This window comes from Geotrypetes seraphini, chromosome 8 (assembly GCF_902459505.1).
Source record: "Geotrypetes seraphini chromosome 8, aGeoSer1.1, whole genome shotgun sequence".
Taxonomy (NCBI): Eukaryota; Metazoa; Chordata; class Amphibia; order Gymnophiona; family Dermophiidae; genus Geotrypetes; species Geotrypetes seraphini.
This window is the reverse complement of record NC_047091.1, coordinates 53,693,505-53,706,232: the sequence shown is the minus strand read 5'-3', so window position 1 is coordinate 53,706,232 and position 12,728 is coordinate 53,693,505. Positions and strand designations below refer to the sequence as shown.

Sequence of the window (12,728 nt, the reverse complement as noted above, 5' to 3'; positions counted from 1 at the left end):
GGATGGAATGAGGAGAAATGCCTTGTTGGCCCGGAACTTCCTCTCCTACGTCAGAATTGACGTCAGGGAGCGGAATGCTGGTCAGCGCGACGCTTCTGCAAGGAAAGCTTGGGACGGCGGTGGCTTAGGGGCTATTCTCCGATGGCTGTGGCAGCAAACCGAGTGGCTTGGGGGAGGGCACGGAGAAAGAAAGAAAGGGGGCAGACAGAGAGACAGAAAGAAGGGGGAACAGGGAGACAGAAAGAAAAAGTTGGGGGAGAGAATGAGGTCTGGAGGAGAGGAAACATACAGGAGGCTGAAAGAAAGGAAGAAAGATTGGATGCACAGTCAGAAGAAGAAAGTGCAACCAGAGACTCATGAAATCACCAAACAGCAAAGGTAGGAAAAATGATTTTATTTTCAATTTAGTGATCAAAATGTGTCTGTTTTGAGAATTTATATCTGCTGTCTATATTTTGCACTATGGCTCCCTTTTACTAAACCGCAATATTGTTTTTTAGCGCAGGGAGCCTATGAGCATTGAGAGCAGCGCGAGGCATTCAGCGTAACTCCCTGTGCTAAAACCTACTATTGTGGTTTAGTAAAAAGGGAGGGGGTGTATTTGTCTATTTTTGTATTTTGTTACCGAGGTGACATTGCATAGAGTCATCTGCCTTGGGAAATGTATATGGCAGATATCTTTATTTTGTGTTCAAAAGAAAAGGAAATGCATTTCTGGTTTTATTTCTACAGTGTTGAAGTACTTGTTGGCCCTTGCTGTGACTGGTGGGGATCCCCAAGCACCGCCAGCAGAGGACCTCCTCTAGAGATGGTCAGAACTCCCCTCCACCAAGCGCAGCAGTCGCTGGCAGCATCCATGAGCCACTGAGGTGCCAGCATCTGTGACTCAGGGACGCTACTGCTGCCTGCCAAGCTTGGCAAAAGGGACCCCAGGCCAACTGCAAAGGAAGTCCTCAGCTGACAGTTTGTGGGTTCTCATCAGCTGAGTATTTATATTTTATATTTACATTAGAGGTTCTGGTAGAAACCCATTTACAAAGTATGTATTCTTCCCAATTAATATTTCCAAATTAATAGTCTCTTTGCTTATTTGTAAATGGGTCTCTACCAGAGCCTTTAATTCAGTAGCATAATTAAATAAAATAACTATTTCTGAAGTTTATAGGGAAGGATGGTGACGGAGGGGATTCCTCGCGGGGACGGGTGGGGACGGAGGGGATTCCTCGCGGGGACGGGTGGGGACGGAGGGGATTCCTCGCGGGGACGGGTGGGGACGGAGGGATTCCTCACGGGGACGGGTGGGGACGGAGGGATTCCTCACGGGGACGGGTGGGGATGGGTGGGATTTTGGCGGGGACGGGTGGGGACGGGTGGGATTTCTGTCCCCGCGCAACTCTCTAGTGTGAATACCATGCAGAGAGCTGAAAAGCAGATCTTAATTGGAGGTCACATTATTGCACATATACAGGGTATACCGTATGAGCAGTTGACCCCATCTGCACGCCACACTAAGACACCTTAAAATAGGAATAGAGCATGGACAGGAACACAGGAAAAACAATATTTAATAACAGAGGGATGTGCCCATATTAGAAAGCAGGCACCTTTAATTCCTGTGCCTCTAACAATAATGCCATGTTCAGCAACAGACAATCTTTAAGACAAAAGCAGGAAAAAGATTTAGAAATACAACTCAGAATGCAACAGAGCTGGTATTTTAAGGAACCTCATTGGTACAGCTGCTATAATTTAAAGCTGCAAGGTAATTAATCTTTTCATTTCGGAAGGGGTAGGAGATTGCTTTTTTTTTTTTTTTTACTGCTATTGGAATCTTCCTTCCCCCACTGTCAATAGAATGAGTCTTGCTGGGGACCATGCAGGTTAGCAATTCTGAGCCCTGATAATTAGCCATGGGCTCCCAATGAAAATGTGAAGAACCTGAGAAATGCACATGCCTCATTAAAAGCCATTCCAGCTGGCAATTAGCATAACATTAGCATGGCGCACTTCTCTTTATATAGAGATATGAGATAAATAGCATTCTGGATTTACACACTTAAATCAAACCATGTTTTATCCTGGAAATATTTTTTTTAACCTTCTTTCTTAATGAAATAGATCTGAAGTATGCTGTTTGTGTGTATCCCTCCCAGTCTCTCTCAGTGTTTGTATTTGTGACTATGTCATGGTCTTTGTGCGGGGGTGTATCTGCTCTGCATGTATGCATTTGTACTGCTCTGCTCTCTTTTTTTTTTTCTCACCGTGTCTGTACCCCCTCCTCAGTCAGTGTCACTCCGTATGCATCATTCTCAGCTCCTAGACTGCGCCCAGGTGCATTTCTTTCTCCTGCATCCCAGTCTATGCCATTCAGTGTGTGTGTCTTTCTCCTGCTCCCAGTCTGTGAATGTGTTTCGACTTCTCTTAATTTGTATTATTATGTATGTGTGAATGCCAGCGTCCAAGTTATCCATTTCCAGGAGAGAGACCGTTTGGTATGTCCTAGTGTTGAACTTACACCAGGATGGGGATTTTAGACATTCAGGAGTGGATGAAAATTTCCCTCTTGGATCTGAGTAACTTGGCAGCTCTGGAGTGAGTGTATGCAAGATCCCTGGAGATCTCACTCTATGGTGGATGTAGGTGTGTGCTCTCAGCCTTCTGTATCGATATTTCCTCTTAATGCATGTGCGTTGCAACTTGTGAGTTGGTCTGTGTTAGCATCTCTCCCCTCTCAATTTGTGAGAGTATTTGCTCAGTGTCACTGTGTTTGAGCATCTCCCCCTCCCCTCCTCCTCAGTCTCTGTGTATCTCTCCTACAGGAGACGGGGTTGTAAATCCCTGTGTCGCCCTCCTCCCTTCTTTACAGTAAGCCACGAGACGCCCCTCCTCTGCGCATTGCATGGTGGGAAATGTAGTGCACCGCTGCTTTCCGCTTCTCCAATCTAGCACCACCCGTAACTGCAGCTCCCAGGGTGCCCCACGGTGCCTGCTTCCCCTCCCGCCCAGCCCCTCGGTCGCTGATTGGCTGATCTCTGCAAGTGCAGCCCGCAGAATGAATGAAATTGTACAGTATTCCCGAGCCTGGGCTGAAAGCCCCGAATCTGCAGTGTGAGGGTGTCACACTCCAGCGACATGGCTACAGTCATCCAAAACCCTCTCAAATCGTAAGTACTCTCTGCTAATGCAAGCTCCGAAGCTTCTGCAAAGGCCAGCATAGAAGGAAGCAGTTCAACTTCAGAGGTTTATGCATGTACAGTTATGGTGGAATTATTGATCCTTTATACATGCTGGCTGCAGAAAGATATATAGGCATATTTTCCTGCTGCCTTTTCTGTCTGGCAGGAAAATCTGCAAAGTGCATTCTCATACTTGAATTGTCTGCTTCGCTTCCGATAGCTCAGAGAATTCCCAGTATTTCACAGAAGTGTCCTTGTACAGTTTTATTCCCACTTTAAAATTTATAAGAAATTTTTTTTCATTTATTGAAGGATTCAAAGAATTAATTGGTTTCATCTCAGCATTTCTTTGAAAGCAGCTGTTTCCTCACATCTGCTTGCACCTGATGGAGTTCTTTAGAGCTCATTTCAGGGCATATTGTATTTGAGAATAGAACTTGGGGGTGTTTTGTTTTATACATTACATAATCCACAGACATGAATTTTCAGTTTCCTGTACCATTAATTTCAAAGCTAAAAATATTATTCCTGGTCTCTCTGTTTTCATTCAGTTGCTCAGCTTAAGCTTTGAAGTTTTAGAAAATGTCTCCATCATAGCCCCACCCATCATAGAGGGGCTGTGGGAGCGAGGGTGCTGCTGTGCTGCTTTTCATGAACAGTAAGTGCTAATACATCCGTAATACAGCCAAACTGTGAAAAGAACATGAAACATTGACAAGAGGCCTCAGGGGAGGTGGACAGGATTTCTGGAAATAATCTTTGCTTCTATTATGTTTCCTTCCAGTTTAATACCTCAAAAAACATTGCAGGTATTGATAGCCTTCTTGTTACACTGATGGAATCTCCTGCAAACAACCACAGGGCAAGAGAAGGAGATCTGAGAGCATGTGTCATTTAAAATTAGTTTTTTAGTAGCCTAATTGTTTCCCTCAAAACTTTACCAGAGATGCCAAGTTGATCAGTTCCAGGCTGGAGATTCTTGGATTTCTGACCACCTGCATCATGTGCATTATGGGGCTTGTAGCACTGATTGCAACGGGCAGGATCCTGCAATTGCTTTGGAATGCAAGTTGAAAACCAGGACTGGTCAAAAGGTCTCCAGCCTGGACCTGGATAACTGATCATCTCTGCTTTGTAATGTGTTTTTAGCAAAATCACAGTAATGCACTATATGTATACATTCATGATCTGTATTCCACAGAGGATTTACTGGTTTTGTAACAGGACCAGCAAGGGCTTCCCATAAAATGATTGTATGTGTAATGGAAATTAAATTCAGCATTTTTTTGGGTGGGCAGAGGGGGGGAGGAGGAAATAGCATAGAAGACAGTATTTCTATCAGCCTGTGTTGCAGCATTGTTCTGAGATTGTTTGACAATTGATGTTTCTTCAAACCAAAATTTTTGCACCTTTGAAATCAGCCACAGACCCATCCTCCCCCCCCTCCCCTCCCTCTTTCTCACTGGTTCCACTGTGCCACAGATTTCCTATGCCAGGAATAAGATGTGTTGTTGCCTTCTTTTCTTCAGGCATTTCAACACTAAGGTGTGATAAGACTTCAAAGCAGTGTTATCTCACTCTTTAGTTACACAGATGTGTTCTCTTCTTTCCCTAAAAGGTGTTGTGGTAGGTGGGGAGGGGTTAGGTGTGCATTGCAGCGAGTTTCTCTTATAAACAGGGATGCTATATGCTTAATTGTAAATGTTAAACAGGACTGCCAAGAATCCAAAGCCAATCTATAGGCATCCAGGCTACCTAGTATTTAAAACTGGTGGGACATATTGGGTTTTTAAACACCTGTCATTGGCAATTAAGTCCACACCTGGAGTATGTAGTCAGATGCTTACTTGCTGCATAGATTTGTAGGCCAATTCTCAGAACTCCTGCGGTAGAGCTAACAGTGTAGTAAAATAGCTCTCCAGTGCTCAAAAGAAATGATATTCAAATGATATGTACGTTGTAAAAGCGAAAGCAAGAGGGAGAAACGTACTTGGTGTATGCACAGAAGAGTTTTAGAGTAAGCATTGCTCTTGTGTAGCCTAGTAGTTAATGCAAGGGCCTGGGGAGCTGGGTTTGATTTTTGACTGCAAACAGTGGCGTAGTAAGGGCAGGTGTCCGGGGCGGTGGTCCCTCCCCCCTCCTCTCTGAGCCCCTGCTCCTTCTGTGCCTTACTCTCCTTCCCATCCCCCCCACCTCTAAATCTTTGCCAGCGCGAGTAGCTTCTGCAGCATGCTCCTCGCACCAGAGTTGGATCTCTCTCTGACATCACTTCCTGGCTCCGTGACCTGGAAGTGATTCAGAGGGGAGCCAGGGTGGCGTGAGCAACAGGCAGAAGTTACGCACGTTAGTGAAGATCTGCAGAGATGGTGGGGAGGGATGGCGCAAGCTTGGCGGGGTGGAGAAGTGTCGGCGCCCGGGGTAGTCCGCCTGCACCCCTCCCCCCCATTGCTACGCTACTGACTGCAGCTCCTTATGATCCTAGGCAAGTCACTTATCCCTCAATTGCCTCAGGTACATACAAAATAAATACCTGTATATACGGAAATATGTAAACCACTTTGGGCTAGATTCACAAACCTGCCTGATCGGGACCAACTCGTGCCCTATCCGGGCAGGTCCAATGGATTCTTGAAACTCAAATATGCAGATGGGGGCGATTGGAGGAACACCCCCATCTGCCGGCACGGATTGCTGGTGTGCAATATCGATGCATGCGCAGACCAGTCTGAGCCACAATTTTTTTTTTTTTTTTAAATTATTTTTTAACTTTACTTTTTTAAATACTTTTTAACCCAGCGAGCCCGTGGTTTTAACCTGCGTAAACCCGTGGGTTAAAACCACGGGCTCACAGTGCGGGGAAGGGCAGGAGAGATTCGGGGCAGCAGGAGGAGAAAACCGGGGACGAGCAGGGCGGCGATTTGGGGCAGAGCAGGCAGGAGAAGAGCATCGGGGCGGCAGGCAGGAGAGATTCAGGGCAGCAGAGAGCAGGCTGTGCAGAGAGCAGGCAGGGCTTCGGAGAGTAGGAAAGACGTTTTTGACTGGTCCCCAGCAGTCACTTCTTGGGATAATCGGCCAGCCCAGTCAGTTTGGAAAATTTGGTTTTTGAATCGTGTCCCTGTCTATTTTACTTGCGTTTCTCCTCATTTGCATGCACAGATTTGAAGTGGATCAGGCCCGAGGGAAATCTGGTTGCAAACTGATTGGTGCATGATCGGTTTGCTTTGTGAATCTAGCCCTTTGATAGAAATCACAGAACGTTGGTATATCAAATCCCTTTCCCTTTTCCTTATAAACACAGGAAACAGGTGCCAGTGGGTGTTTACACTTTTGGGTTTGCTTGGACCCAGAGATTGTGACACAGTGGTTAAGCAAACAGAAGAAACCCAAAAGATTCCACAGTAAAAAGGAAAACCCCAAAACAAGAGAAAACTGTGGAATGTAGTTTCTTGATGGAAATGTTTATTAAACACTATAAAATTAAATGAACCAACAGTGATATAGACTCAAACTTGTCAAAATCACAAATCAACAATGCATCATTGATTTGTGACTTGGACAAGTTTGAGTCTATATTACTGTTGGTTCATTTGATTTTATAGTGTTTAATATAAATTTCTATCAAGAAACTACATTCCACAGTTTTCTCTTGCCGTGGTTAAAGTTACAGCCTCAGCACCCTGAGGTTGAGGGTTCAAACCCACGTTGCTCCTTGTGACCCTGGCCACTTAATCCCCCATTGCTCCAGGTACATTAGATAGATTGTGATCCTGCCGGTGTAGACAGGGAAACATGCTTGAGTACCTGAATAAATTCATGTAAACCATTCTGAGCTCCCCTGGGAGAACAATATAGAAAACTGAAGAAATAAATAAATAAATACTGGCACTTACAGGCTTCCACAAGCTTTTTTTTTGCTTCCAAGAGAAATCAAAGCTGGCAGATTTTAAACTGGAAATCAAAAGAAATCCTCTCTTCAAGCCATCCACCACCATCTCTGCCTAAAGCCCTCCAAGCATTCAACGCGGATTAAATTTGCGCTTTTCACGTGCTAACAAGTCTTATCGCAGGTGGTAGGTTTTGAGAATTGGCCTCAGGAAGGAGGACTGATACAGAAAAGTGCCCTAGGCTTTATGTACCTAACCAGTTAGCTTGGTTTTAATGCATAATTTTATAGGCGCTCAATGCAGAAATGAGTTTTACACCTGAGCTAACTATGCATGAAGTCTTGTGTAGATAGTAAAACACAGCACATTTAAATCTTGTTCAGCACAGATGCAGAGAAATGCATAAAAAACCAAAAGGCTGAGCTCAATGCCAGGGCTTTAATGCAAAGTCTGAGGAAGAGTAAAGGGGCTTGCTTAGTGGAGGCTATGCATGCACATCTCATGAATTTTCATTGTGGATATCCTGAAAACCTGATTGGCTGGGGTGCCTTACAGGACCAGGCTTGGGAACCAATGGTTTAGCTTATTCTTTTGCAGTCAACATTAATGAAGATTTTATGCTTTTTTTTCCATCTTTTTACTGTAAGCATATAGATCCACAACTCTTTCCTAGGTTCTGTAAAGAGCAGAGATTTAAAAAAAAAAAAAAAAGTCAGAACTGAGGGAGAGGTGTGCTGGACTGCTGAAAACTTTGTGCGTACAGGCCTGAGCAGAAAACAGTGCATCTGCACCAGAATGGCAAGCACACACATCTGCTGGAATGCAATTCTGCTTATATGCACAGAACAGCATTCCAACAAGGCAGATCTGCCACTAGTACAGACTTGAGTACGTGTATGGGCATATTGGTGCAAATTTTTGTGCTGGACCTATTGGATACTACTGTATTTGTTTACTGCATTTGGGAGCAAACCTTTGGTGTTATTTCTGTTAGGAAACAATGCACTAAGGCCCAAATTCAGTAAATCGCGCCCACTATTAGACACCTATTTCGGCGGCGCCCATCTAATAGGCGCCTATCTAAATCGAGTAACAAGCTCAATTAAGCTTTTTAATCGGCAATAATTAAAACATAGGCGCCTATTGAGAGAGAGTGATTCTGCAACAAGACGCCTCTAAAAATTTAGGCGACCTTCAAAAAAAAAATAAAAATAGACGCTATGCACGTTAGGCATGGGCATGGCTACACCTAGGCGCCTTGTTGCAGAATTGCTGCTCTTGAGTGTACTTAAGCTCTAAGCTAGGCGCCTAACTTTTAGTTGTCCTAGAGTTGGCCTATTTCTTGGGCACCTCCAAAATAGGTTTTGCTCAGTGTGATTCATTAAACAGCACCCAATTCTACTTGAATCGTGCTGAACAGTGTCCAATTAGGCGCCTAACTTTTGGGCGCTTCTTATAGAATTTGCCCTTAAGTGTCGGGCCATGACCTTTAATACAAGGTTTCTGCATTGCAATGACCTTCCTCAGCTGAGGTCTACTTATAGAAGTCTGTTGACGGCATAGTACTTTTCTGCCTGCTGAATCACTAGGAGTGCCTTTTATAAAGCAGCAATAGAACGTGGCTTTAGGGTGCCCTTATGCGGGTCTTTTCCGCATACTAAGGCCATTTCTACTGCAGTCTGAAAATGGACAATTTTCCGTTTTCTGAATTAATAGCCTTAAGGTAATGTTGCCATTAACATGTGAGCCCTTACTGACACCTGTTTTGATTAGCGCAAAAATGCTCACTCTCAAACCCCTAGACCAGTGGTCTTCACTAAATTTTAGGTCGGGGCCTCTTTGAGCTGAAGGAGAACTGCCAAATATCTTCCCGTGCAAGTCTGTGGCACTGCTGACCAGTGTATGTCAATACAACAACACAAATAAACAGATAGAGGAACCAGTTCAAAAATTACTTTCCACTTTCAACGGTGCTCAGAATCCAAGATGGAATGTAAGAACTCAGAGTGGGGGATAAACCCTACCAGAACTCTTGTGGTATCTATCATTGCACCATGACTGCTGTGAAAAGTTGTTTTGAAACATTGAATACAATAAGTGATACTTTGTAACTTGTACACTTTCAAATTGCTTATAATGTATGAATGATTCAAGGTTAAGTAACTTAGCTGAAGATTGCTGCTAGCGTTAGTTTGGCTGGGTCCTGACGCGTTTCGCCTTACTGGCTTCCTCAGAGAACCCGCATACAATCTTGCATATTGTTATTTATCCTAAGAAAAACAGAAAAGTATGGTACATATAAAAATGGGTGTAAAAAACTCAAATTCATACCAAACTCTCGGCGCAGGAGGCAATGTACCTGGTTTGAAATCAGTGAAATTTTCTTTTCCTGTGACATGAGTGCTCAGCTGAGCACCCGATATTTATGCTTGAGAAGAGATGTCAATCAACTAGTGGAGAAACGCCCACCACTCCACTTCTTTATTCAGTCCCAATGGAGTCACTGTCTGCCAGTGAAAGATCCAGCTCTGTTCATGCTTCCAAAGCCAAGTTTGAGAATCACCTCCTCTCCTGCAATGAGCCACCTCTAAAACCAAAAATTGTAATTCCTGTACTTGGTGCGGAACAGCCAACCAATGCTGCACAAGTGGAGCATTAATATCTCCCCTCCTGATTTTACTCATATGTTCGATGATGCGAGTCTTAACACTTCTGGTAGTATGTCCAATATAAAGAAGACCACATGGGCACAAAATCATGTACACAACCCCTTGAGTATCACAATCTGAGTACTGTTGTAAAACATACTTCTTAGGTAATCTAGGATGACGAATGCATGAAGTTTCCAATGCTTGTGCACAAACGATGCAATGACCACATTTAAAATGTCCTTTAGATGGTAAAGTTGCAGGCACCACTGCTGTACTCGTGAATTGTGAAGGGGACACACTGTCCCGTAAGTTCTTTCCCCTGGAATATGCAAAAAGAGGGGGTTGTGCTAAACATTCATGAACCTGAAGAATGTGCCAATGGGCATTGATGATTTTTTTGATGTTGAAAACTTTGTATGAATAAGGTAACGTGCACACCATGCGTGACTCAGACTGTGCAGGGGTTTGTTGCAACAGGTATGTACGATGGGCATATAAAGCCCGTTTGTAAGCCTTTTTTATAATACTGTGAGGATATCCACGTTCTTTAAAACGATTCCCCATGTCAACAGACCGGAGTTTATATTCGTCTTTGGTACTGCACAACCGTCTGAGCCTCAAAAACTGGCCTACAGGTAAATTATTCCTCAAATGACGAGGATGGTAACTGTCATAATGAAGCAAGGTGTTGCGATCTGTAGGTTTACGGTGTATAGACGTATTGAAAACTCCCTCATGAATGGAAATCTGAATGTCCAAAAAAGCTATATTGGTACATGAGGTACTTGCTGTGAATTGTAAATGAGGGTTGCATGTGTTAAGCCAACTCAAAAATTGGTGAAACATCTCCAAAGTGTTTGTCCAAATCAGAAATACATCATCTATATACCGCTTCCATACAAAAAGCTCGGAAGCGTATACAGATGAATAAATAAAAGACTCCTCAAAATCTGAAACATACAGACACGCTAAAGATGGTGCCATAGTGGCCCCCATCGCTGTGCCCCGAATACCACAAGAGTTCTGGTAGGGTTTATCCCCCACTCTGAGTTCTTACATTCCATCTTGGATTCTGAGCACCGTTGAAAGTGGAAAGTAATTTTTGAACTGGTTCCTCTATCTGTTTATTTGTGATTCTGTTTTTTGGAACTAGGCTTTTTTGACCTAACCCAGTCGTTTATATTGGGATTCAGTGTATGTCAATGACATCACCCCACAAGTCTGCCTTTGAACTTGTTATTGAGGGTATCCTCAAGGATAGGGTTACCAGATTTTATGATCGTAAAATCCGGAACCATGGCCTCGCCCAGTTCTACCCAGGTTCACCTTTTTCCGCCCAAGTCATGCCCCGTTCTGCCACAACCCCGCCCCCAACCTCTTCTTGTGCTTGGAGCCACATCGGGAGGGCATCTGTGTATGTGCACATGTGATGCAGTGACATCGCATGCATACGCTTACATGTGCGTGGTGAAACCGTGTTTGCATCCACGCATGCACAGATGCCCTCCTGATGTGGTCCTGGAAGCTTTTCAAAACCCAGACAAAGTGCCGGGTTTTGAAAAACTGTCCGGATGCCTGGACAGTCCTGTAAAAAGAGGGCATGTCAGGATAATCCGTACATCTGGTAACCCTACTCACAGAAATTGAAATTTTAAAATGCATTCTCCATTAATTGAGAAGCCTTGTCCTTCAAGCAGGCAGCTTTTTCTCCCATGAACTTGGGTAGAGAGGCGAAGTGTAGCAGAAAAGAAGCCAGCATGATGAGGGCCACCATTGGCCCCTGGGCCTTGCAGTGAAGAACATTGTCCTCCTAGACACTCCTCTGCACTCAAAAATAAAATATTTTTTAGCATATGGTTTGTGCATTCATATTGGAAAATTGCTGCAGGACACCTCGTGTCATGCGGTAAACCCCTTTAAACTGCGATGTGCTTACCGCAGCTTAGTAAAAGGAACCATAGGAATTGATGATGTGCCATGAATTCTGCCTCTGCAGTCCTAGCTAGTCCAAGGAGTGAAGTGTTGATCTGGAAATAGAATCCATGCCTTCTCAATGGCAGGACCTAGAACATTCAGTGGGGCACAAGGCTGGCCTGAGGGAATGACTATAACAGGAATTATTTGGGAAGGATCACACACAGGAACTCTGGAAAGTTCATCTGCAGATGGCATAGGAGGAGCTTCTACAGGGATTCCCCAATGGCAACACCTTAAAAGGTTGATCCAAGAGCTCCAAAAGATGCTTTAGTGCAGTGCTTCTTAACCCAATCCTTGGAGCATACCCAGGTGATCAGGTTTCAGGATATCCATAATGAATATGCATTATACAAACACCAACGGGATTTATAATATATATTCAATAGCTCTCATTAATTAAACAAAAGAAACATATACAAAAGAGCTATATTATTACACCATTAATTATATAAATAATCATATAATAGTTGATAATATTCAAACATTTATTCCATCAATTTTTTTAAAACCATTGAAATAATTCATCCATACAATCTTCATATAAATACACCTTCCCAATCTACCCTATGTTTTACAATTAAAAATTCATTAACTAAATATACCAATGTCCATCATAAATGTCCTCAAAAACCTGTTCAGTTTGCATGCGTTGAATGGTATCTGGAGAGGAACTGATTTCGGAAGATCATGATAAGAACATAATAATGAAGAATAAGAAGGTTTTTTAGGACATTTATGATGGGCATTGGTTTATTTAATTAATTAATTTTTAATTGTAATATATAGGGTAGATTGGGAAGGTTTCAGATGTATGTATATGACGATTGTATGGATGAATTATTTCAATGGTTTTAAAAAAATTGATGGAATAAATATAACATAACATAACATAGAAACATGATGGCAGATATGATTATTTATATAATTAATGGTGTAATATAGCGCTTTTATATATGTTTCTAATGGATATGCATGAGATAGATTTGCATGCACTGACTCTATTGTATGCAAATCCATCTCATGCATATTTATATCAGAAA

The 12,728-nt window shown here is 43.1% G+C and overlaps 1 protein-coding gene across 8 annotated transcripts in view; it reads left to right on the top strand.

The window, feature by feature from the left end:
• The first annotated feature begins 329 nt into the window (after positions 1–329).
• DPF1 (double PHD fingers 1) overlaps positions 330–12,728 on the top strand; it is a 146,600-nt gene continuing 134,201 nt past the window's right edge. For 7 of the 8 annotated variants that reach the window (XM_033953539.1, XM_033953547.1, XM_033953544.1 and 4 more), the window contains exon 1: positions 2,256–3,164. In XM_033953539.1, coding sequence (XP_033809430.1) covers positions 3,133–3,164 — 32 coding nt within the window. In that variant the 5' untranslated portion in view covers positions 2,256–3,132. Of the gene's footprint in view, positions 379–2,255; positions 3,165–12,728 lie in introns of those variants that run through there. The other variant, XM_033953542.1, reaches the window with a different exon arrangement.